The 24,807-nt window shown below is 52.1% G+C and overlaps 9 protein-coding genes across 9 annotated transcripts; 5 read left to right on the top strand and 4 right to left on the bottom strand.

The window, feature by feature from the left end:
* Window positions 1-1,058: 1,058 nt before the first annotated feature.
* On the bottom strand, window positions 1,059-3,102 carry Z520_08311 (uncharacterized protein; the record flags this gene model as incomplete). The annotated part of the gene is made up of 2 exons (XM_016778808.1): window positions 1,059-3,030; window positions 3,083-3,102. The coding sequence occupies 2 exons, from the start codon at window positions 3,100-3,102 to the stop codon at window positions 1,059-1,061; spliced, it is 1,992 nt and encodes a 663-aa protein (XP_016630179.1).
* Window positions 3,103-4,711: 1,609 nt separating this feature from the next.
* On the top strand, window positions 4,712-5,736 carry Z520_08312 (uncharacterized protein; the record flags this gene model as incomplete). Its single annotated transcript, XM_016778809.1, has 4 exons — window positions 4,712-4,757; window positions 4,821-4,991; window positions 5,049-5,219; window positions 5,297-5,736. The coding sequence occupies 4 exons, from the start codon at window positions 4,712-4,714 to the stop codon at window positions 5,734-5,736; spliced, it is 828 nt and encodes a 275-aa protein (XP_016630180.1).
* A 1,050-nt stretch (window positions 5,737-6,786) lies between these two features.
* On the bottom strand, window positions 6,787-7,752 carry Z520_08313 (uncharacterized protein; the record flags this gene model as incomplete). Its single annotated transcript, XM_016778810.1, has 2 exons — window positions 6,787-7,590; window positions 7,663-7,752. The coding sequence occupies 2 exons, from the start codon at window positions 7,750-7,752 to the stop codon at window positions 6,787-6,789; spliced, it is 894 nt and encodes a 297-aa protein (XP_016630181.1).
* A 1,128-nt stretch (window positions 7,753-8,880) lies between these two features.
* On the bottom strand, window positions 8,881-10,514 carry Z520_08314 (uncharacterized protein; the record flags this gene model as incomplete). Its single annotated transcript, XM_016778811.1, has 3 exons — window positions 8,881-9,646; window positions 9,696-9,809; window positions 9,865-10,514. The coding sequence occupies 3 exons, from the start codon at window positions 10,512-10,514 to the stop codon at window positions 8,881-8,883; spliced, it is 1,530 nt and encodes a 509-aa protein (XP_016630182.1).
* Window positions 10,515-11,935: 1,421 nt separating this feature from the next.
* Z520_08315 (uncharacterized protein) lies at window positions 11,936-12,433 on the top strand (the record flags this gene model as incomplete). Its single annotated transcript, XM_016778812.1, has 1 exon — window positions 11,936-12,433. The coding sequence occupies one exon, from the start codon at window positions 11,936-11,938 to the stop codon at window positions 12,431-12,433; it is 498 nt and encodes a 165-aa protein (XP_016630183.1).
* A 1,313-nt stretch (window positions 12,434-13,746) lies between these two features.
* Z520_08316 (uncharacterized protein) lies at window positions 13,747-16,089 on the top strand (the record flags this gene model as incomplete). Its single annotated transcript, XM_016778813.1, has 5 exons — window positions 13,747-13,896; window positions 13,950-13,978; window positions 14,028-14,305; window positions 14,420-15,412; window positions 15,506-16,089. The coding sequence occupies 5 exons, from the start codon at window positions 13,747-13,749 to the stop codon at window positions 16,087-16,089; spliced, it is 2,034 nt and encodes a 677-aa protein (XP_016630184.1).
* Window positions 16,090-17,239: 1,150 nt separating this feature from the next.
* Window positions 17,240-20,281, bottom strand: Z520_08317 (uncharacterized protein; the record flags this gene model as incomplete). The annotated part of the gene is made up of 1 exon (XM_016778814.1): window positions 17,240-20,281. One exon carries the CDS (start codon window positions 20,279-20,281, stop codon window positions 17,240-17,242), a length of 3,042 nt encoding a protein of 1,013 aa, XP_016630185.1.
* A 1,631-nt stretch (window positions 20,282-21,912) lies between these two features.
* Z520_08318 (uncharacterized protein) lies at window positions 21,913-22,422 on the top strand (the record flags this gene model as incomplete). The annotated part of the gene is made up of 1 exon (XM_016778815.1): window positions 21,913-22,422. One exon carries the CDS (start codon window positions 21,913-21,915, stop codon window positions 22,420-22,422), a length of 510 nt encoding a protein of 169 aa, XP_016630186.1.
* Window positions 22,423-23,594: 1,172 nt separating this feature from the next.
* Window positions 23,595-24,643, top strand: Z520_08319 (uncharacterized protein; the record flags this gene model as incomplete). Its single annotated transcript, XM_016778816.1, has 3 exons — window positions 23,595-24,182; window positions 24,240-24,467; window positions 24,518-24,643. 3 exons carry the CDS (start codon window positions 23,595-23,597, stop codon window positions 24,641-24,643), a joined length of 942 nt encoding a protein of 313 aa, XP_016630187.1.
* Between the last annotated feature and the right edge of the window lie 164 nt (window positions 24,644-24,807).

Genomic DNA, 24,807 nt, shown 5'->3' on the forward strand with positions numbered 1-24,807 from the left:
ATGATCCTCCCAGCTTTTCGCTTCAACCGCGTCATACTATTCTGTTAAGCACACACCGAAGTGTTTCTACTACCGTCAGACTTGTGAGATTAGTTTTTGTGCATTGCAAGCGTTCTTGTCATGTTTCCGAGCATCGATATTCCCTAGCAAAAATAGGGGAAAAGAAATAACATTGAAATCACTCTTTAATACCAGTGACCCACATGGGGAGACAGGAGAGTCGACGTGGGATGTGGTCCTCTCTTTGAGCGGACGTCTCAGAAGAAGAACGTTTTCGGGTCTGTCTGTCGATGGGATGGGCGGCGGAAACCCAAAATTATCAATATTGTGCGAGATTGGATTATCAACACGCTTTAAGTGCTGGAGCCGGAGCTCATGGAGCATTGATTGAAATGGATATGGGAGCTGGGGCGAAAGGAACCAACTCAAGGCAACAAAAAGAAGGAAAAGGCCTCGCGGTGACTCTCGCTGTGAACTTATTGTGTACCTTATGGAGGAGGAAAAGATTGACTCGTCGACGTCCTTGAATCTTTTACGTGAAGAAAGAATGGCAAGAGTCGGAAAGGAAAGGGATGAGAAGATACCCCCATACTAGGTAGTTTTCCCCCATACTTAATGCTGCATTTGGCGGTTCCTGTTCCATCACTGTCCTGTCCATTGATGAGTGAGCTCTTCCGACCTTGCTACCTGCAAGTAGAACGGTCTTCGAACATTTGGAGCGTGTCCCTATCGTCACTCTAGTAGTAGACAGCTACATACACATACCGTCTGCTTGTCATGCTCTTTGGAACTTCGCCTTCGTTTTGCTTCTCATCGCGTGGTACTGTAACGGTTCCAGTCTCATTCTCGTCTGTTTGGCTGACTCGGCACAGTACCTCCTTACTTACTTAGCACATGTGACGCCTAGCGTGTCTTTCTCCTACGTGTAGGCTTGTCGTTTTCAGAGTCCTAGCATCCGAGGCGCGGTGTTGATGTCACTACCTAGCGAGCTAGGTACTCAGTGAGAGGCCACCAGGGCTGTGCAACTCGTCGACATTGCCTGGCGCGCGCTGCTCTTTTCACCAGCCCACTTGTCCAAACTCGGCCCTCTGCACCTCTTCTGGAACCAAGTTGCCATACGTACCATGTACCCTGAGCAAATGAGAGTAGCACTCCGGTTCGCCCGTAAACGTCTCCAGGCACACCCAACAAATGTGTATACCACACCCCCCACAGATCATATGGTCGCAGCCGCCATCCTTGAAGATCGCCGCCCCACATTTCGGGCAGTCTTTGACGTTGTTTTGCTTTTTGTACCTCTCGTATTCACGAGATGCCGTGTTCTCGTCATGGGCTTGTGTACAACTGAGTCCATCGTGGCTTAATCTTCGACATTTGACGCAGATTGAAGTCAAGCAATTAACACATGTAAACGCGCCGGCTTCATCAGAGACTTTATAGATGGTCGGACAATCCGGAGTCGGGCAATATTGCATCTTGTCCGGTTGGGATCGTATGTAGGACTCAAAGGATGTCTCCAAGATGGCTTCGAATTTGTGGAAATCGAGAATTTTCTTCAGCTCTTTCAAAGAGACAATATGACCACAGTTGTTGCAATCTCCGAAACACATGATCGGAACCCTATTATGCTTCACTTCTTCGCATAGACCTTCAAAGCACCCACAGCAATACGTATGTCCACAGTCGAGCTTGACAGGATCGTCAGCAGTCGAGAAGCAGCACGGACATTCCTGGCTATCGTTGGCCAGCTGGGAATCCGCTTCGGGAGGAGGGCGTTCGAGAATGATGGACTTGGCGAGTTCCCAATCTCGAAGACTACCTTGAATCACTATGACTGGCGGGTTTTGCAGTATGTCCAGCTTTGCACTCTTCTTGCCGAATTTCCTTACTAACCGGCGGAAGCCCCCAGACAGTGCCGTTGCGAAGAGCTCCCCGTCTAGGGCTAGCAGATGTATTGAGGAGTGGGAGCTGAGAAAGTGGATGATTGCGCGACGGGTATCTTCGAATAAAGTCTCCAAGCCGTACAGCTGGAGCTGTTGTTTGCGCAAATCCCTATAAACAAAGACTTTACCGGCTTGACAGACAGATTTGAGAGATGACAGGCCTTCTTCTTTGGTAAAGAAGTCATGCCACAAAGCCGAGCCAGAGTCGTCGAGCACAACCGTGCCAGTTAGCAATTCTCCGAGTTTCGTTTTGACATGGGCGACAGATTGTGGTCTTGGCCCGTAGATTCTCATCATGACAAGCTTGACCTCCCGGTGGTCGTATGCAGAGATCCTGACATCATCCTTGTTGTTGGATTGGAGCTCCTCGAATCTATCTTTGAGGACGCAGTGAAGTTCGCGTAAGACCGGAACTGTGACGGCGGCAACCATTTCCACAAATAACTTTGAGCCCAGGCCTGAGACATGGGTTTGTGCGAGGGCGACCACAGCTCGGGCATCAGATGGAGAATCAAAACACGCAAAAGCCTTCATGCGAGAGCCAGTCAAGTTCGAATCTAGGTTGAATGCTCGCAGCTTGCGTCCAGAGTGTGTTATGTGCGATTTGACCAAGTCGACGGCTTCCTGTGGAGATTTTTGTGATGTTGGCGCCCCAAACACGATGTCATCTGGTTCAACGCCTTTGAGATGCTCCCGTAGGTCATCCTTCGTAGTTTCTCCAGAGACATTATTTAATTGGACCGACCATATCGACTTCGGCCGCCCATGATGCTTGGATGGAAGTTGTATCTTGGTTGTAATCTGACGACCATGAAGCCTTCTGTCGAATCTCTTGCTGGCCCTGGTCGCCCAAAGACTGCTGCGATAGTGAAGCCACACAACTTTTGAAGGATTATACCATGAGCACAGGACTGTCGAGACCTGTACTTTGGTAGGAGGGGAGTTTCCATGTGATCCAGGGTCGTCTGATGGAAACTTGACATCGAGGACCTTGGTGCCTTCACCGAAGCGGACGCGAGCGTTTTTCAAAAGCCGCTCTGCATGAGACAAGTCGCCCGCCAAAGGCAGAGCTGCGCCTGCTGCGGGACTAGATTAGCAAGTCGCTCCCTAATCATCGAGGTGCAAAGTCAATGACTTACAACTCCAGCAGTCGCCTCATTGGGGGAATTGTGCAAGGGCGCAGGATGAGGGAAGGGGCAGTCAGGACCGTTACGACACGCTCCCCGCTTGTAGAATCTGCATACTGGTTTAGGGGACGAAGTGACTGGGGCTTTTAGGGCGTCGGCGCTGAGAGAGGCAGCAGTGTCAGGCGCGTGAGGATGAGGCAGAGGTTGAGGGTGGTCGAAGCGGCATTCTGAACCTCGAGCACAGTTGCCTCTGGCGAAGAATTTGCAGGGCACCATGATTGCGGTGGTAAAGGAAGAGGTAGCGTGGATAGAGCGAGGAAGGAGGTTCACGGTGTTTGAGAAAGCGACAGTCTTCACTCACCACTGAAAGCAGAACTGAAAGCATTCAACACGGTTCCGGCAGCTTCATTGATTTTGACAATCTGCGCCGCAGTGGACGCCAGATTCAATGGCGGGATGAGGGGACATGCTCATCAAGACGACGTCCTCTTCCCTACCTAGGTATGAATGATTCCCAGTTGCATCCATAGCTGGGTGTTCCAAGTGCAGCTCACTCCTCAGTCTTCGAGACGCCGAACTTACAATGATTCCCTAACACCAGGCACCCACCAGGGACGAGCACCAGACCGAGATTCATCGCACCTCAACTTATCGAACAGAGCAAGACAGAACAGTCTGCCTTTGTATGCCTTACGCGTTTATCCTCCCGTTTCTTCGTCTGTTTCCTGCAACTAAGAGAAGCGAACAGCAGCTGACGTGGGTGGCTCTCGCTCGGGGCGCCCAACCTTTGCAAGGGCTCAGCACCTTTTCACAATAATCGGCCCTTTTCTCCTTCGCATACTTTCTCTCCCGCATCAACTGAAACTACCCCAGCTGAGGCGGTGATATGCTGAGACACACGCAGGCAAATGGCCGAATATATCTGCGAATGCACGAGCGAGATCATGCGCCGTGGTCTCGATTTCACACAAGGCAATGGGAGGAACCACACACCCACCACACCACCACCACGAGCGATGAAGTCGAGATCTCGCCCAGCTAGTGCCTTAGCAGGTCAAGCTCAATGGGGCAGAAAGAAGTCGAGCTCTCGCGGAGTATTTCCACCAGCTACGTCAACCCCATGCACGGACGAAGCTCTTTGCGGGATGGTGGCTACACTTCTGTGTTTCTAGCAAGCCGATTTCCCGGCCTATCTGGAGCCTTACAGGCCCGTCGCTAGGTACTTCCCCATGTTCTCCTCGCATAGCACCCTTGCTCCAGGGCGGGGTCTCTCCCAGAGTGGCGGGAACGACATCAGCGTGCATGACCACCAGAAGGTCGAGGTCACCAGCAATCTTTCGCCAACCACCAACCACGATGATGCGCTGATATACGAAATCCGAGTCGTTTTGGGGTTGAGCGCAAGAACAACGCGCCTCTTACGAAGTTTCTTGAGTCTGTCATGGCCTGATGCCTTGGGGCCCCGCCTTGTGATCCCCAGCTCTTGCTTTGGCTTCCCTTGGCTTCCCTTGATCCTGGGCATATGTATAGAATAGGCATGCGCGATCCCCCAGTCCTGCCTATCCACTCTTTCTACTTTCACGTCTCTCTCCCAGCATCTTCCAACTGAACCAGCAGACAGCAGGCTTCTCCTGACTGATCATGACTCGTGCAGCAGATCCCTATTATAACCGCAAGCCTGTTCCTGGTAAGGCTACTCGAAAGCTTCTTAAAACCCCTGGCTACATACTAACAATGGTCACCCGCGCAGATGAGCTGGTCAAGGACGTTGGCCTGTCCGGGTTGACCCCTGAAGAAGAATATTGGAACCGCGAAAAGAAATTCTTTGCACATGGAGCAGATGTGCGGCGTTTCAGCAACAGTCTCAAAGGCGGTCTCGAGCCTCTGAATGATCCCTACTACGGGCGAAAGCCAGTCAGCAGTCTGTCACTCCACGGTTTCCCGAACTACGCCAGGAATGAGCTAACAACGTAAACAGAGGCCGAGATCGCCAACGTAGGCTTCACTGGCTTGAGCCCCGAAGAGGAATACTGGAACCGCGAACGCAAGTATAGCGCCACAGGCGTCGATGTCAGGAAGTTTAGCACCAGTAAAAAGAGTGGATTGGAACCTCAAGATGACCCATACTATGGTCGCCGACGAGTCTCAGGTATGAAGAAGTTCCCAAACTCTGACTGCTCGCTCCTCCTGATCAATATCTTGTTAACCATTCCCCTTCCCCTTCAGCCGCCGAGATCGCCAACGTCGCCCCCCTTGACGCTCATATGACCCCGGCCGAACAATACGAAGTCCGCGAGCGGAAGCAATCCCTCTTCCAGCTCTCCTCTGACCCGTTCGATATCATGGCCAACCGCAACCGCCAGTCCATCTCCGGAGCGACCACAGGAGCCTCTACCGCGGCAACGCGACGCCGTAGCTCAGCCGTCGCTCCAGACGCCGCTGCGGCTGCTGCTTCGCATAGCGGGTATCACGGCGAGAAGCTGGCGCCCATCGAGAGCCGACCGGAGGGACCACCTACAAGGAATAGTGGACATAGCTCGGATACCTTGAGCAGAGACTCGATTGACCCCGCGGAAGGAAGCCACGCGCGAGCCTATGACGCCGTGACAGCGCAACATGATCACCCTGCTGACCCAGACAGCGTCGCGCCTCATGAGACGCGATGAATGAAGGGCCCAGGCAAGATTTTCAAGTCCGAGCATGTCTTGTGTGACTGAGACGCGGGGGACAAGAGGAATGCCGGACTTATGTTGTCGTTGTCGCTGTCGTTTCATCGTTTCACATGGTCATGTTGTTGTTCTTTCTACTGATGGCGACGACGGAGGCGAAGGCGATGATGATGGCAAAGATGATACCCTTCAATGAGAGTGATCCGCGACGGGGAGCGGCTATGAGCTCTGTCTCTCTGTGTCTTCGTGTGCGCGCGCGCGCGCGCGTGTGTGTGTGTGTGTGTGTGTGTGTGTGTGTGTGTGTGTGTGTGTGTGTGTGTGTGTGTGTGTGTGTCTCTGTGCGTGCGTGTGTGTACCTATCATCGTGCCTTTCTTCATAGTTTTGTGTAATCTACAATTTCCCCCCAAAGTCCGCCCGAAGCACTTAATATTACTTGTGCTCAAATGGACGCGCGAGCTTCGAAGCTTCGAAGCACTTTGCATCGCTCGCTGCCAATTCCGCTGGATTTTGCAAAGAATATACGTAGCACAAACCGGACCTCTTTTACGGGGTACCAAGCAGGGAACATGTCTCCGACATGAGCTCAGCTCGTAGAAGCGACACAAAGTATTCTATTATTCTCGCTCCATGTGTTAAACCCACCCTTTCGCATTGCAGCACCGGCCTGGCTAGCTCTCGTGTTCTAGATCGTCTGGAACACATGTCGTCAATCCACCGCTTTGTTGAAACAAATCCAGCATAAGGCACTTGTTGTGTTCTGGCGGTCCTCTACCCGCGCCCTGCAAACTCCTCTCCACGCTGCCGGTTAGCTTTGTTAACCGCTACTTTGCGCCAGCCTGCGAAAACCAAAGCAGCCACACTGCTTCGTCAATACCGTCCGTGCCGTTTCTCATATTGTACAGGATCCTGAACGACAGAGTTGGGGCCGTCTGTCACCACCACTTTTGCATGTTCCGAGCCCTGGCTTGGGGCCTAACCCCCCAGACCCATCCGCGACCCATTCGCATAGAGATGGACGACCGTGCACCAGGTAAGAGCAACGAAATTCATGTCAGCGCTCTCCAGCACCGCATTGCCTGATCGTAGCAAAACCTTATCGTGTAAAGACAACACACGAGGACCCAGTAGGCAGCCAGTTCAAACGGGGTGCCGAGAGCCCTCAAACTCCGGCACAAGGCTTTCCTGAACCAAGGCTTCCTCGGAGGTGTCCATGTCAGCTCCATCTCCAGACATATGGGACAATATACAGGCCAGTTGATGCGGTCTCTTTCCCGGTAGTAGCAGTGGCCACAGAAGAAGCCGCTGCTATCCTCCTCGGGTGAATGGCACCAGTTCTCGACCAGATATGCGTATTTCCCCTTCTTGCTTAGTGACTTCCAGTGTTTCTCGGTTGTGCCCAGTCCGAGGCGGAACCTTGGGCTTTTCTTCCTGCGCAGTCTTTCCAAAAAGTATTCGGGGGACCGCGGAAGGATCTTGGAGCAGTGGTAACAGTAGCGGAACTTGTCCTTGGGGATCCAGCCGTGTGCGAGTCGGACGAGGAGGTTAGGATTCAGAGGTAGGATAAAGCTGTACCGCCGATCGTGGAAGCTGAGCCAGTCTGAAAGTGTGATTTGTAGGGTAGGAAGGGTGGAGGAAAGTAAGGATTTGCATGTCAGGCCGAGACAGACGCGGTCGACGGGATGGAGGCGGCTAACAATTTCGAGAATGATCTCGGGTGGGAGACTGGTTATGTTCGTCCGTCTTCGAGAGGTGCATTCAGAGGGGACGTTCGTGACCGTAACGTCGGCGTGCTTCCCATCTTCGATACTATCTTTTTGCTTGTTGCTTTCTATGCCAGGCGTCAAGTCGAGCTACAGAACGTGGTCAGTTTTGCAGCTATGTACGATCCCCAAAACGAAGAAAGACTTTGGGAAGGCAGATACCTCTGGGGGAACTCGGAATAAGGAACGGCGGTCGGCTGGAAAACTGTCCCAGAATATATGGGTTTGTTCGGATTTGCGAGACCGAGGCATTGCGTCTCTGTTGAACCCTCACATGGCAAGAATTTGCGATAGAGGAAGAGATGTTGCTCGCCAGCGTCAGGCAGGAGGCGAAACGTGATATAACAGGTTGGACGAATGGTGAAAATCTTGTGACCCGTGGCCGATTGTTGCTATTCTTTTGAGTTCACAGAACCAGCGGGATAAGGCTGGGCAGAACTGAACATGAAAGCATCTGCCTGAGCCGTGATCGGTCCAACACCATTGTGTAATGAACAGGGAAAGCAAGCAAGAAGAAAAGCAGGCCCGAGCTATTGGGGGGATGCTGGTATGCCTGGCATTGAAAACGTGACGGTGGATGACATCCCCTCTCAAGATTGGTTCCCCGGCTGCAGGCGCGTGTGCGTGTCTTTTCTCACTGCTTCAGCGGAACGGGGCGGACGACGGGTTTGGGACGAGCGCAATTGGAGGAGGAAAAGCGTCCAAGGATCAAAAAGTCCGCAAGGTATTTGTGTTGCCTGCAGGAAAAGACAGCCCGGGCAGCCTCTGGTTTGGGGTTTCTGGCCGTGGGAAAAGAGGGAAACAGACTTGAGCGTGACAACATCCATCCATCACAGCCTCGAAGACGACCCCGCGAAGCCGCTAAAAATGTTTCTTGGACACTCAACCTGGCCAAGTTTTAGAGATGCGGTCAGGCTCAGGCTGCTGGGTTGCAGCTGTGCCAATCAGTGGGAGGAGCTTAGAAGCTTCCTTGCAGGGGCGGGAGTATTAAGCTCACATGCCAGCGGGACACTGGTAGTTGAGGGAGAGAGGTGCGTGTGGGTGGTTTAAGCACTGGCAGTCCAGGGCCCAGGCAGAAGCGGGGCAATCTGGCTCCCCTTTAACTGGCAGTTGGCAGTCGGGGGGTCACTAGGCGCAACTGGGCATCGTGACTATGACCGCCAAGCTGCACCTCATCAACCCCGCCTTTGCTTGTTTCCTCATGATTTCCTTATCCTTATCGGATCAAATCAATGACGTCCCTGGTGTCCGTCACTAGCAACTCATTAGGACCATAGGGCTAGCGCTTTAGTACACTACCTAGGTACCTAGTTGCTGCTAATGCCGTGTGTATCGTCTTGCTACCTACCTACCTAGGGTACCTGATACTAGGAACTGTAGCTACAAGCCCTTTCCAAACCGATCATAGTCCTGTTCATGTAAACCATACTCCCGGATCCCATCCTTCGCAGCCCCGTTACCCCTATACAGAGAATTCTTCATGTGCTGGTAGTCGACTTGGGGCTCGACCCAGCTGCCGTCGACTCCATTACCAGACACGATCGAACTCCATTTGCGGCCCAGATTCTCGCTCAGCTGGGTGAAATCGTCCACTTTGCCCCTGCTCATCAGGTATTCCAGCACTGCATTGTCCGCATCTCCTTCGGGATCATAATACCAGATTGACTTGGCCGTCTCAACGCAACGGGCTACTGGCCAACTTCGATACTCGATATGGCTCGGCTCCTGTCGGGCTGGGTTGTGCTCCCACCGGGCAACTTCAAACCTGCCCGCTTGGTTGCGCTTTTCACGCTCTTCTGGTTGCGCCACGGTATACATTAATCCCGAGTGGAAGCTGAGTTGTTGTTTGATCCATGCCTTGGGCATCCGTCTTTGTTCAAACAGAGTTACGGCTTCGGGGACACTGATCACCCCACGAACCACTTCGCTGATGACCTGGCCCAGGAATGCTCCGTCTTCGATGGCTGTTCCCGCACCTTGGGCCATGTGATTCTGCATGGCATGGACTGCATCGCCTATCATGACGATGTTCTTGGCTTTGTTGGACCAAGATGGCAGTCGGGGAGTTTGCAGCAAAGGCCAGCGCTTGGTGTACTTGACGAGATGGAGCAGTTTTCGGACGAATGGGTGGAAGTCGGCATAGAACCTATCATGGACACGGTCAGCAACGTCTGGCTGGAGCGTTGTATACCTACCCGTAGAACTCTTCGACATCGATGTCTTCCATTTTAGTCACGTAGTCTTTTGACTCAGCCGCGGTCACGACGTTGAGCTCTTTCCCTCCGCTCGTAGGATAGGTCAGAACATAGCTGTTCGTTCCGTAAGCATGTCTGTCAGCTTCAGGCTCGAAGAGAGGCGCCCTACCCTTTGGCTCCGACCCAAGTGTCCAATCTGTTGCCGAGGAACAGGCTGGCCTCGGGAATCTCCTTGTAGATCAAGGAAAACGGTAGAACGCCTCGATAGGCACATAGCTTGTTCGGCGCATATGGCATGACGCCTGGGTAGAGATATTGCCTGACGGTAGACTTGAGGCCATCTGCGCCGACCAAGAGATCGAACTCGTACTTCTGCCCAGAAGATGTGACAACCCTGACAGGGGTTGATGTGTCATCAATTTGTTCGACTCTCGCTTGGATGATCAGTTTGACTCCATGCTCGGAGGCTGACTGGGCAAGTCCGTTATAGAGGTGGTCGCGACGCACAACCCACCATGGAAACCCAGCCTGTCTAGCGACCTGTTTGGGATCCGTGCGTGCGACCAGGCGTAGTTCGCTGCCACAGTCCCAAGTGTTGAGTGCTTCTGGTGCGACGAGGTCATTTTCGATGATCTTGTCCACTCCCCAGCGAATAATTTGACGAGACACGTTGGGATGGAGTTGGATCCCGGCTCCTATCTCGCCTATTTCCGCACCCTGTTCGAGGATTGTCACGCTACACCCACTGCGAGCAATAGCAATGGCGGCTGCCAGACCACCTATACCGGCACCAACAATACCAACTCGGAGGACTGCCATTTTGGTTGTCTTGTATTCAGACCCGACTTCAAGGAGGAGGCCGTCGTGTATTAGTACTTCTTTCCAGCGGGACCACAGCAGTCAGCAACGGTTAGATTCCGACTTGACTGGTGGGCAGTTCTGTCTTATGGCGAGGGACATTCATGGAGATGCGTGACCGTTGGAGTCACAAAGTCCTCCACATCACTGCAACACCTAATCCTGGTAAGCTGATCTCCCCCGCAAAATAAGTATTAGCCGACGTATCCCGGAAAATATAGATAAAGAAGCCCATATCCTGACCCCAAGTGTGGGCAACTGATGACGGATCTCTCGGGCACCCTTCGCGTAAAAAGGGGGATTAGGAAAAGCACAGGAAAAAGCTTCTGCGTAGCACTTCATCTTTTGGTCATGGCAACAATGTGCTACAGACGGTCCAGAAATCGCTTCCATCACCACGTCTATATCATAAGATATATTGCTGATACCGGGTCAGCAGAGTCCAAGAGCTGCAGAAAGGCAAGGGTTTGGTGGAGGATGAGAGATTGAGAGACTGAGGGTATGAAAGTAATGGCCCTTGATATGGCTCCCTCCATTCGTGGACCAACTTGGCTATCCAGCGTGGGAGCGACAGAGTCGTGATAGGCTGATACACCCTCCCGGAGCCAAATTCTTCCGTCCACCTGTGCTTACAGGGATCCCCCCAAAACGCGGCACCACTTGCCGAACATATCGCCTCGGTTCGTTCACATGAATCGCTGCTCCTATCAATGACCTTGCTCTGCACTCGTACGTCTACCTCTGTCTCATTGATGAGTAGAGATGATGAGCTCCTAGTATGCACTTGGTCTGAGTCAGAGCTATGCTCCCTCGGCAGCTTCTACCTGTCTGGACGCGGAATGTGGCAGCCTCATATGTTTTTCAATCCATCTAGAAGTAGGAAGGCAAAGAAGGATGAAGAAAAGTGCCAGAGAGCCGTGCGAGAGCATACCAAGGAAGAACTCCTACGAGATATCCGCGAAAATATGCTGGCATGTCGCCCAAGGCACTCATCCCGACCAGACGCACAACCTGGCAGAGTATGTGGTGATGCGTTGGTCACTATGGATGGCCACCGATTATTACCTACAATTAAGAGGGAGCTCTCAGCCACGGTTGGAATTTCCTAGCAAATGCGGCCTTGACTGTACGCTTTGAGCCTTGGATTGATGATATGCTGGACTGGAATAGATCATAGCAGCGCTGGACGGATCTAAATAATCACGCGAGGTACGAATCCTGATCTGGAATCAAGTCAGCAAATCGCACGGCATGCCATGGAACCCCGTGCTGCAAGTACGCAATGTGCCAGCGGTTGGACCATTGTTACTTCGCAGACGGAGCTCAATGACGTTCACGACACTCAGTCAGATATCCTCACCGCTTCAAAGAGGCATTCCTAAATGACGCAGCACGGCATAGTCCAGTTTGACGACATCAGGACCGATTCTCCGTCGGACCTTGATGCTGTTGTACCTCAAATGGCACGAATTGAGAGCTGGCGCAATCCTCATTTGGCTGTCGTGGGCAATATCAAACAATTCGTGACGACCGAACAGATGGTTCAGATGATGGAGCAAGTCTCAGGAAGCCCGCTTAAGGATCCGCTGCAAGCATTCCGACAAGCGTCTCTTGTTTGTGGACGCGGCCAGGTCATCCATGGTGGGCCTCTGCAGAATCAGGCTATCTGGCCTAGCCACAGCTCCCGATATGGGCTTCTCTCCAGTTGGAATGCATTGCTCATGCTTTTCAAGAAAGCCTTTGGGAGGGCACAACGAGTCACAATTTCGGGCAAAACTTCGACCAAATGGAGTGCGATGCACGGAGATGCTAGGCAGCAGCAGAAGGGCAGAAATTTAACAAGTTCACCTGAGGCGAAGCTGAAAAATATGTTTAATTGAGACGTAGGTTTATTTGCCATGGAGCACTGCGGAGCTCCTTAGCGCGACTTTGAGTGCAGTCAATTTTTCAAGTACTCGTACGCGTTCATGTGCTGCTCAATTAGAGCGCAGGTTCAAGATGACCTTCACTCACCCATCTAGGATCGCCCGTATATGGAGTCATGAGTTTTCGTTTGTGGTTGTGCGGCGAAATCGCTCAGTCGTTCTCGCTTCAAGTGTGGCGTACCCTGTCCCCTGGCAAAGAGCAAGCATAGTGCACTTTAAGGGGGACCTCTGTTTGCTGGTGGAAAAGAGGCGGGTGGTCCGAGGAACCGCGCGCCCGATCTTCCCTAGATAGAAACGGCAGCATTCGCGCCGAACTCCATGGGCACGTGGTGCGGGCTCTTGATCGTGGTCTGGAGCACTGGAGAATGTCGTCAAAAAGAAGGCCATGTCGATTTGTAAACGACTCAGCCACGGCGGACGGCGGACGGACAAAAAGCAACCAATGGTTACATACCTAGGTAGGCCAGCAAATTGCGTGGTTCAGGGGGAAGTGAGTCTGTGCTTCCATTTTGGGACGTTCCGAATTCCCAGGTGGAACGGCTGAAGTATCTTCATTGGCTGGATTGACGCCAAGCATCAAATCGAGCTCCACCAGGCTGAGGCTATTTGCGCCTCCTTTTCAGCCCCGTTCGAGCTATTCCTTTCTACCTTCCATCAAAGTGACCCAGGCAAATTTCACCATGTCGAGCGAAGACCTCGCTTGCTGCCAATTGACGATCCGACTCACGATCGGTTTCGACGACGAGTTCTGCCTGCGGAGCTGCTCCCATATTCTCCCATACCCGAACGATCAACGGCTCTTGCGTCTCCGCACCCTTTGATTTTCAATGGGGCAGAAACTTCAACGCACCAGGCGGATTGCATGTGCTGTCCCTCGATGTGGTCGGCGCAGCCTGACTCTTCTCCACAGGTACGAGGTATGCCTCCTCGCTCTATGCCGTATTGGTCGGCTTTACCGAGTGTTGCTGTCTCCTTGAGCACCTCATCTCCCTAACCGATTCGATGAGGTCAATTTGCACAAAACGTGCCACCTCTAGGCTCTGAGTCTCTGAGGCGCTTTGTGGCAATGGCGCATCAAAAGCACTATCGGTGGGACCTCGCATAGTACGGAGTACGGAGTCAGGACACCCGCCATGGCGATGCACTTCCGAATATCTATAGGAAACTTGTCTTGACTTCTGCATTCTTCTCCTTCCTTTCTCCTTTGTTGTGTGCTTTGCATCGCCAGTCACTCTTTGTCTCACGTTCGCGTGCCACTCATTTACAATATGCCTTCCTCATCACTCTTTCTGAGGTCGAGCACCACACTCGTTTCTGCTTTGTTGTTGCTTTCTTCTTCTGCTTCGGCTGATACTTACTATGCTCTGGACACTGAATATTCTGGAAAAGATTTCTTCGACGGATTCAACTTCTTCGCTGTGAGTACATGGCGGCTCTTTGCTGGTGGGTCTTATCACTGACATGTGCCAAGGATGCCGATCCAACACATGGCTTCGTCACGTACGTACATTGGGATCGCTTCGCGATATCGCATATTGACATCGGACAGTTACGTCGATGAGGCTACTGCTGAGGCTGATGGCTTGATCACTTTCAACGGCGGTTCGACGCAGATGAGAGTCGACTACAAGAACACATACAACGGCAGTGCAGACTACTATAATATCAACAATGTTGGGCGGCCCAGTGTCAGGATTGAAAGCATCAAGTCATGGACACACGGGCTCTTCCTTGCCGACCTCAAACACATGCCGACAACAAACGATGGCACCGGTTGTGGTGTCTGGCCGGCTTTCTGGACTCTTGGCTCGGGCACATGGCCATACAGTGAGTCTCTCTAATGCCTTCTCTTAAACTTTGTCTTGTGACAATCGACGAATAGACGGAATGTCCTCTGGATGTCTTAAGGACCGCAGATGCTGACTTTTGAATGATTTTCAGACGGTGAAATCGACATCATCGAGGGTGCGAACAACCAAGCTACCGACCTCACATCGACCCATGTCGCCGGCACCTGCATCGTTTCCCAAAGTCCCTCGGAAATGACTGGTACTACGAACGGTGACAATTGCACGTACGACGTCAATACTGGCGCTAATGCGCAAGGCTGTGGCGCTTTCGACCCCGACTCTGACAGCTACGGATCCGGCTTCAACTCTATCAAGGGTGGTGTGTACGCAATGGAGTGGACTTCGGAGGCTATCAAGATCTGGTTCTTCCCGCGAAGCTCCATCCCTTCGGACATCTCGTCTGGAAGCCCCGACCCGTCTGGATGGGGGCTGCCAGCTTCCATCTTCGATGGTCCAGGCTGCGACATCGATTCCAACTTTGCCGACAACAGGATCGTTTTCGACACTACTTTCTGCGGCGATTTCGGCGACGCAACCTGGTCCAGCGGTGGGTGTGCAGCCAGCACCGGCGAAAGCCAGTGCTCCATCTGGGTCGGTAACAACCCAGGCCAGTTCAAGGATGCGTATTGGGATGTCAACTCCGTCAAGATCTATCAATCCCAACCAGTCACGACCACCTCGACAACTACGACCACAACTACGCTCGCCACTTCGACGAGACCGCCGCAGACCACCACTAGCCCCGTTGTTCCGACCACCACACCATATGTACCACACACAACGCCCAGCAGCACCACGTCGAGATCTCTGACCGTGGGACCTTTCTACAATACCAGCAGTAGCAGCAGCCTCAAGACGTGGGACGACTGGACGGCAACGACAACGACCGATCCATTCACTGGAACATGGGGAGACTGGACTGACGGCAAAACAAGCTCTGTCAGTTCCAGCACGCCCAGCTCATCGAAAACCTCAAGCTTCCTTTGGCAAGATTGGACTACGTCGGCAACCAAACCCACCGATCCGGCAACAACCTGGGGTGATTGGAGTGGTTCGGATTCAGTCGTGACCGTCACAATTACCAGTAAGTCTAAAACCCCCCGGCTTCGGTTTGATATCCTTCAGAGAGAGTGTAAAAAGACAAGAAAAGTTGACTAACCTTTTTTTGCAACGACAGAAACGTGGACGGAGCCATGCTCGACAGGCTACACCACCAAGACCACCACCATCACGACCACGCACTGTGGCTGCACCGAGACGCCCGTTCCGACCGCCTGCATGACGACCAAGACATTCACACCGTCGGCCGGCTGGCCATTCAGCACGCCCATCGTGGCCAGCGTGCCCTGCGCAGCGCCCGCCGCAGCGACATCGACGGCTCCGAAACCAAGCGGAACCTGGGCCGCCGGTGGCCAGTCCGGCTCCGGCAAGCCCGTGTCTCCTGTCGCGGCAGCCTCGACCGGCACCCCCAGCGGCGCCTGGGCAACCCCGAGCGTGACCCTCGCGACCACGCTGACTGTTGCTCCCGTCGCACCCTCGTTGCCAGCCTGGACCGTCGCGGCTGCGAGCACATCACCAGTCACGCCGGTCGCTGCCGCCAGCATCGTCCCCAGCAACGGCACCTGGGGCGGCGCCGCAGCCACGAGCACCAACTCGTGGGTTGCACCCTACAAGGGCGCCGCCAGCCGCACCACGTCGCTGAATGGCCTTTTGGCCGTGCTTGCCGCTGGGGCTGCCGCGCTCGGCATGTTCGCTATGTAAAACGACCGATGTTGCGATCTCTTTTTTTCCTTAATATAGGGCCCCCCAAAATGATTCGGGTCAGTTGTGTGTTTTCCAGAGAAAGACGGGACGAGAGGGGAAAAAAACAAGATACCTTAGAGAAGGCCACATCATGTTCTGTGTCCATGGTACTAGTCATTACTTGATTGTTGGAGGGAAGCTTACAACTCTTGCACCAGACCATCCAGCCAACCAATGCCTCTCTTCCATTCCCTTTCCTCCCTCCTTTGCTCACGGTTCACACCTATCTATCTCTGACTGGGAGTCACTTCATCCGGGGCCGTGCTTGCTTGCTTCCTTGCTTTTTCCGACCCTTCTTCTTCTCAATTTACATATTATGACATTCTAACAGAGAGAGAGAGAGACCAACGCAAAATTCCCAGCCAGGCAGATATTAGTTTCATGAGTGAACGAAAGTATTTTGATGCTCCCCCCACCCCCTTGAGGATAAATCAATGGGTATCATTGTTGGAGGACTTTGTCGGGTTTCTAGTTTCTAGTTCTAATTCTTAGAACCCCATTTCATAATTATTACAGATTAGTCTCGCCTTGTCTTTGTCTCGTCACACTTGCTGCACTAGAATATATTACTCCGAGTCGCTGCTTCGAACTCATTCCACCCCTAAAGGAGGAGGGAGCCAGGTGGCGGACATGATATTAATAAGGGTAGGATTGATGAGGGACTTTCGTATACAAGTGGCTGAAAAGGAGGTAGGGAGGTGGCTGTCGACTACCTATGCCCCCCTTATGGACTCCTGAAGAAAGCGGCCGTGGAGGAATCGTACTCGCACCGCTTGAAATTTCTCACCATTGTCGAACCCCTTCAGCGTCTTTCCATATTCATTGCATATATGTACACCGGTTGCGGTAGTATAATATTACAGTTTCACTTCATTATTGCGGTGAGTGTCCATGTTTGGCGAACACGTATCTGGATTCAACGCACACCGACGTACTGACCAATCGACCGGCGAACAAGAACATCCCGTCATTCAAAGTCCTCGACTCCTCAACCCAATTGATCCACCTAGTCATAACTTCGTGATGTCGTTGGATGTCATGCAAGCAATCAATGAACCCGACGAACAAGAACCCAGCATTGACTCAATAGCCGACTGCAGACATCAAATCATCGGTTCTTCCTGTTCTCCCACCCATTCATAGTACGTCTGACTCCAAGTGTCTTCCTAACAACTCCTGAAGCAAACCCTGACGAAGGATGCCTGCCGTTTCCCATAGAAGACATAGTGGTCTTGTGCGACGTATTGGCAGGCTTGGTGAGGACGTAATTCATAATCGGGGTGGAAAGACCACCAGAGATCATTGACTTTGGACCTCCTGCATCCTTCAAATTCTGATTTGCAACTGCGGCATCCCCTGAAGGCAGCGATTCCGTCTCCTGCGGGGGACAGGGGGGAGGTGATGAACTGTAAAAGCCAACATACCGCCTTTTGGGATTCGTGCTCGTTTCTTTCAGAGGTGCAGGACGTCCTTGAACCATGCCGTTGCGGAAGTTCAATTCGTGCGATGAAAACTCTTCGGGAATGCCACGCCTGGCACTACTCTGATCTTCGCGGCTTTGAGGAGGAAGCTCTCCTTCACTCTCCGAAGATCTGTGCTTAGGTGACCCAGCGACAGGCGGTCCTAACGTTGACCTCCCCGGCAGTTGAGATGCTTGGGTGGTTGGCTTCGAAAAGAAACTCCCGATATTACCCTGTCCTGAAAGTGACTTTGAAAGTTTGGGCTTCTTCTGAGGTGGCAAAATATCAGAAGCGGATCTCCTAAGGTCAGAGGCGCTGGTTTTGAGCTGGTGGCTAGCAGTGGTGAAGCCCAGCGACATATTTGACGTGGAGAAAGCCTCGACGTTGGTCATGGTGGTAACCGACCCTGGGCCAGCAGTGCCTGACATGTCGTTTGGCTTTGCAAGGGTCGTATAAGTCCGATATTGTTGTTTTTGAGCAGCAAGAACCTCTGCCAAGGGCCTGCCGAATTCTGTAGTGCTCTGCGTGGCGTCATGAAGCATCGGCGTAGGTCGGCGGCTGCCATCAGCAGGCCAAACGTCATCAGCAGCACTCTCTTCGCCTTTGATGCCTTCCAAGTTCTTTGCTAGATCTTCCTGGGATGGCATAGGCCGTCGAAGGATGCTTGCTATATCCTGAATTGCTCGATCATGAAACAGTGGACCAACTTGGGCTAGATGATGGTGGACTTTGGGTGGGAGGAACTGCGAAAGAACAGACTCAGCTTGATCCCGGGATTGAAGCACAGGAAATGTCATTGTCAGAAGAGCCTGAGCTCGTGTCATGGCGACATAGAGCAGGCGCCGTTCTTCATCAGTGTTGTCAGCCCGAGAATGAGGAATTGAACCTTCATAAACAGCTGGAATAAACACGACAGGCCACTCAAGACCTTTGGCTGAATGAATAGTTGAGATGGTGACGCGAGGTTTATCCTTTCCTTCCTCGGCATTCTCGACATCGGTCGAGAGGACAATATTTGCCAGAAACTGAGCAAGAACTTCCTGGCCTCCACTGGAGAGTTGCTGTTCCACACCCTCTACCGTTGCTAGAGGTTCTTCACTGGAGTTCTGAAGCAGAACCTCAGAGGCATGGGTGATGAGTTCCTTGACGTTCTCAAGCCGATCCTCATGATCATCCTTGTATTTTCTCTTCAAATAATTCTCAAAATCCAAAGATTCGACAACAAAATCAATCAATTTTGTGGGAACCGTCGCCGCAGGATCAACGGTATTCATCTTTTGTCTGCCGGTCCTAATCAGATTCACCAGACGGCCTAGCTCCTGTTCTGCAGGCTTTGAAAGCCTCTTTTCAGGCTTTAGATCTCCGGCGAGGATTTTCTGCACCACAGCCCACAGTGAGAGCTTATGTTCTTCGCCAAGTTTGATCATTTCGGCGACTGAAGTGTCCCCGATCTTGCGTGGCGGTGTATTTATAATGGCAACAAAGGCTTGATTATTGTCAGGATGGCTGATGGTACGGAGGTAGTCGATGATGATCCGGATTTCGACGCGGTCAAAGAAACGTTGACCACCGACCATGCGATAAGGGATGCCAGAGTTTGCCAACGCTCGTTCGATCAGTAACGAGAGATAAGCCGACCGCAGGAGAATGACAAAGTCAGAGTGCAGAAGTAGACCTCCAGTCATCGTCATCGTCCTCTTGATCTCGCTAGCAATCCACAAGGCCTCTTCATTTGGATTGGGCAGACGTCGAAGCACCGGTTGACTCCCATGACAGTGGGTCGCCTTCATCTTCTTCTGAGGGCGGTCGGTGTCTTGCTCAATGACATCCTGGGCAAGTTTGAGCACGGCCGAAGCAGAGCGATAGTTTTCCTCGAGATTGATGACCTCTGTCTCGGGGTAGAAAAGCTTCATTCGTCGTAGATTCTCAATCTCTGCAGACCTAAATCCGTAAATGCTTTGATCCGGATCGCCAACAATGGTGATTTTTCTGTTTGCCGACGCCAGTAGTTTCATCAATTCGAATTGTACGATGTTGGTATCTTGAAACTCATCAATCAACAACGCTTCGATGTTGGACACGCAAGCTGGATATGCCCGCAGAAGATCAACACATCGTAAGAGCAGGTCATCATAGTCCAGTAGTTTGGAAGTTGCCAATGCTTCTTCATACTCGTGGAAAATGGTTATGAATTCTTGATCCTTGATTTCTTTGGGCGGTTTCTTGGGCAGGTCTTCCAACGTTTTCCCTTTGGCCTTATGACTGGAAATCCTGGCCCTCGCATTTTTGGGTTCTATTGTCAGGTGGAGGCGCTTGACGATTCGCTTGATTATGCTATTGCTGTCTGAACTGTCTGCAATTCCAAATCCCTTGGGTATTCCAATAAGATGGCCGTACGCGACTAGGTAACGTCGGCAGATGGAGTGGATGGTTCCGAGGACCAATTTCGATTCGAGTTCACAACCGACCAGGCCTCTCAGCCTTTCCCGCATCTCCCTGGCGGCTTTGATGGTGAAGGTGCAACAGATGACATTTTGCGGGTTATGGCCATAATGTGCAAGGAGGTAGGCGACTCGACAGGTCAATGTCTTTGTTTTGCCGGACCCTGGAGGAGCCAGCACTTGGAGCACTGATGCGGGCGAGGTCACTGCAGCTCTCTGAGCGGCATTGAGCCCTACGAGGAGCTGCATCTCGCATGGAGGTTGCGGTGAACATTGAGGGCTGCGCTGGACGGAGATAGACGCGTCGAGGCCCAAAGCGCGTAAATCTTGGCAATCGCGAGATCAGGTGACCCTGTCGACCCTCTCGACGTCAACTGCGCTCTCTCACTGCTGAACGCCAGCAATTCCAGGGCAAAGAGCTGCAAACAGGTTGATCCTCACTCTCATAGTGATCAAGACATGGATGTCACTTTCAAGGATCCTCACGGGGCCATCCACACCTCCTATCATTTGATTTTGCTGGTTCGCGATAGTGGACCAACCCAGCCCCGGAAAAGAACGTGCACAGAACACATTTTAGCGTTCCATTTCCAACACCAACAGTCTGCCTGAGGCTCAGCAGAATCTTCTTCTGGCCGACCTTGATTCTCATCGACCTTGAGGACATCCCTAGCTGCGTGATTCCTTCGACGCGTCGCGAACCAGAGAAAAGTAGAAGCAAAGTTCACTCGGAGGTCTACTCCGCGTGTGCGAAGACGTTGGTTCAGCTTCACAAAGACCCTTTTTTCAAGTTCAAGGTCCCCATCGTGGTACCCACCTCCCCACCACCCTAGCCACCTTGAACATCCCTTTTGAGATCTGCCACGAGGCAGGCTATCTTCGATCAACGTCTCGAGAACATCTGCTACCACTGCTGGTTGTTGATCCGAGTACAAACTGCCTTCGATCAACTTCTCGAGAGCATCTGCCACTACTGCAGGTCGCTGACCCGAGTAACCTCGCTGGCCTCCCCTGCCTAGTGAGCGGCATCGTTGATGCCATCCATCTCATCCAGACGGCGCAAAGCATGAATGTTCATACCCACCATGAGCCCGTGAGAACTGATCTGGTACGGGTGATGCTGTTTCGTATTTTTGACCTCTGGTACAGCCACGATCGGCCGGTGGTCTTCAAACTCGGTTTCTCAGACCCAAAGAACCAATCGTCGTGCCGTCCATTGGTAAGTCAGTGGGTCCAAGGTAAGTGAGGTCTACTCCCTCGTATTTTATGAATTGATTCTCGCTGCGAGTGCTCCTGGTGTAAACCCAGTGAGTTGCTGAACCAAACAAGTGTCTGAGTAGACTTGATCTTCTTCCAGCAAATCGAGACTAATGGCAAGATGACTGTGGCTCTGGAACAGAAATGAAGGACTCTATTGGACGCAGAGGACATTGTGATCTGATCCAGATATTGTTCTTTCAGTACCAATATTTACCGTGAGACACATTGGATTGTTCTTCCTGGTTCTTTGACAGAATGATCGAGCCTCTGAAACAGAGCCGAAGGATTGTATTGGACGCAGAGGATGTTATGATTTGGATCCAGATGATCTTCTTTGCAGTACCAGACTCTACATTGAGTCAAATTGGTTCGCTTCTGTCTGGTTCTGCTATGGGAAATATATATATATCCCCCCCTCTCCCCTCTTGTGCTCCTGTCCTCCCTCATCAGAACACTCTGCCACTTGACTCGACAAACTCGATACCATTCACACTCAACATCAACAGCAACTACAACAGAAGCAACACAGTGGTCTTGACGTCCACTGCTCTGGCACCAGCAATCAACAACAAACACCTGAACACCCCAGATACACAACATCTGTATCCTCATTAACCACCATGGCCACCAACACTTGTTTCTTCAAAACTTCTGCCAGCCAGCCAAAGAAGCTGGATCGGGCTCACGCCCAAGACAAACCTAGGCAAGCCGCCCCAAAACAGGTGGCAGCCCCGACACCAAACAAAGTGGTCAAGCAACAGCTACCACGTCGACGTGAAAAAGCGTCCCTCTTCCACAAGCCTCAAAAGCGAGGCCCACTTGACATCCTGGCACACACCAAGCTCAACGTTCTCGACACCAGCAACGAGAAACACTACGACATTGTCAAGCCGTCCGCAAGCATGCGGCCCCACAAGGACATCTTCACCGTCCCATCTGCTCGTGGACACAAGCCAAGAACCATCACCAGAATCATGGCGGTCCCAAAGTTTCTCATCGCGCCAATATCAATCGACAGAACTCCCTCAAAGGCATTGCTGGAGCTGATTGAGCAAGGACAGGCAGAGAAGGCAGAGAGGCAGAGACAAAAGGAGATCGACGCGCTGTTCGAGTCGGACAGTGAGAACTGAAGGAAATTGAGAAGGACCAGCAGCAACCGCAGCAACCGCAGCAACAACAGCCAAGGCTGTCTGCCACCAATACCTACAGCATGAGACTTCGACAACAAACTCTCCAAGGAAGCAAACCTGGAGGTCATAACACACGAACACTACAATCACCAGGAAATACTTACACCATCCCAACCTCACCACCCAAAAGACGACCTCGACCTCACTGTCACCAAAACTCATTTTCACTGCCACCCTCCTCGACCTCACTGTCATCCAACCTCAACAACCAGAACGTCCAACCAGGAAGGACACAAAACAACCACGTCTTCAACGATAGTCAGCAAAAGAGACACGCCAAGACAGAAACAACACGCTTGGACATAAATTGTTTGCCTACTTGTCAATAACAAATCGGCGTTCTTTAACGTTCGCGTGGTGGGAGAAGACCGTCAACGGTTATAGCCCAACCAACAACCATGCTCTGTGGTCAATTGCCGTTTCAGATCATGCATCACGAAAATGAGATGGTCAACTCGAGCATTCCTCCTGTGGGATGTCTCATTGTCGTCCGTCGTCAGGGCCAATTCGGCAGCTAGGAGGAGGACAGCGATAGGACGGGATAGAACACGTTCTAAATTGGAGAGAACAAGGCTGTATGGTGCGGTACACAACTAAGTGACTACAAGTTTCTATACAAAGCTTCTCCGAGTGAAGTGAATAAACCGGGTGACAGCCAGCCATTGTGTATGTGTATTCACTGTCTTCACACAACTGCCTTGCCTTGCCCCTGCCACCTCGCTGCCCTATCACCTCAAGGGCCGTCTTCAATGGGAAAAAGTGACAAGTGATTACTACCTAGGTAGGCAGTACAATAACCACCCCCATGAATTCACTGCAAATCCAGTGCCCTAATCTTCCGTGAATGTAAACGACCTTTCGGGTTTCCCCTTTCCCTTGTCCTATTTATCTTCCCCTTCCCTCGAACCTCTTCCGTTTTCCCTTCCCATCTCACCAAAGCTTTCATCAAACTCAAGTGCAAACCTGCTACACAAGCATCAAACACATTCGCCCATCAACTTCTTCAGACACTTATCATGTCCAGCCCACCCTCCAGTCCCTCGCACCTTCAGCGCCCCCTTCTTCCCAAGTTCTCCCTGCGTACATATAAATACCTTCTTGCTCCAGCCAACATGGACAAGAACCACTTTCCCTTTTCAAGCCGGAATCAGAGTCTGTTTCCCCTATCAGCCAAGCCTTTCACGCATGCAAAGACCGAAGCATTCGTGAAGGCCAACACAATGGCGTCCTACAACGGCAAGACCCTCCCACAAAGCTTCACGCCCTCCATCGACATGAGTGGTGTCAAGTTCTTCGGCCCGCTGGACGAGGTCGACAACAAGAACCACCCAGGAGCGCCTTCGGCCGTTGACAAGAGCCGGCGTGCTACAAAGGAGAGAATCGAGGAAGCGCGCCAGAAGACGGCACTGCGGAAGGCTCGAGAGGACAGATTTGCGCAAGTCGAGGCGGAAAACAAAGAGTTCTTCGCTTGCAAGAAGCAAGAGGAAGATGATCGTCAAGCTCGACTGCAAGCTCTCAAGGCCGCAAGAAAGGCTCTAGGCAGAGCGGCGCTGCCAGCAATCAGGGCTCCCCGCAAGAGAAAGCGCAACGCTTCCGACGACGACTCGGTGGCAGCCGCTGGTCGCAGACTGTCGAGTTCCGGATCCAGCAACGCTTCGTCGACTCTCGTTAACAATGACAACAATGGAAACGGAATGTTTGTGAGTGAAGATGAAGCACAACCACCCCATACATGTCATCGTACCTAACATAGTCAGGTGGACGTTGATGCCACTGGTGGCACGCGGATATTCCATGGCAAAGCGCGGTATCACCCAATGGTCATTGACTCGGACGATGAAGAAGCCCTGCTCCGAAGCTCAAAGCGTCGTCGTTCCAGCAACGACAGTTCGTCAGAAGAACCTCTTGGAGAGAAGGCAATCGAAGGCTACAAGAGCAATTCGACCGTTAGTCGCAACGACAGCCAACGAGCCAAACGCAAGCTAGTGAGTGATTCAACCAAGGCTCTTCTGGTCACAGACATTGACAAGGATAGGACGATCGTGATGATAACGACGCCGACCCGCCTAATGACGAGCAATTGATTCAGAAGCGCCGAAAGTACCAGCATGTGCGTCGAGAGTCGGACAAGGAGAACATGCCTACGAAGCGGACCAGCTAGACCACTATGAATGGAACCGCCAGTGGCACCAATAGTTCCAGTTCCAGATCCAGACAGTGAGCGGTTCTTGGATTCTGCAAAATCAATGCTTTTGGGCGGTGCCTGAAATGTATATTGTCGATGCTAAGAGAGGCGATGACGGGTGGAAGGTACTGACAAAAGAT

This window comes from Fonsecaea multimorphosa (assembly GCF_000836435.1).
Source record: "Fonsecaea multimorphosa CBS 102226 unplaced genomic scaffold supercont1.18, whole genome shotgun sequence".
Taxonomy (NCBI): domain Eukaryota; kingdom Fungi; phylum Ascomycota; class Eurotiomycetes; order Chaetothyriales; family Herpotrichiellaceae; genus Fonsecaea; species Fonsecaea multimorphosa.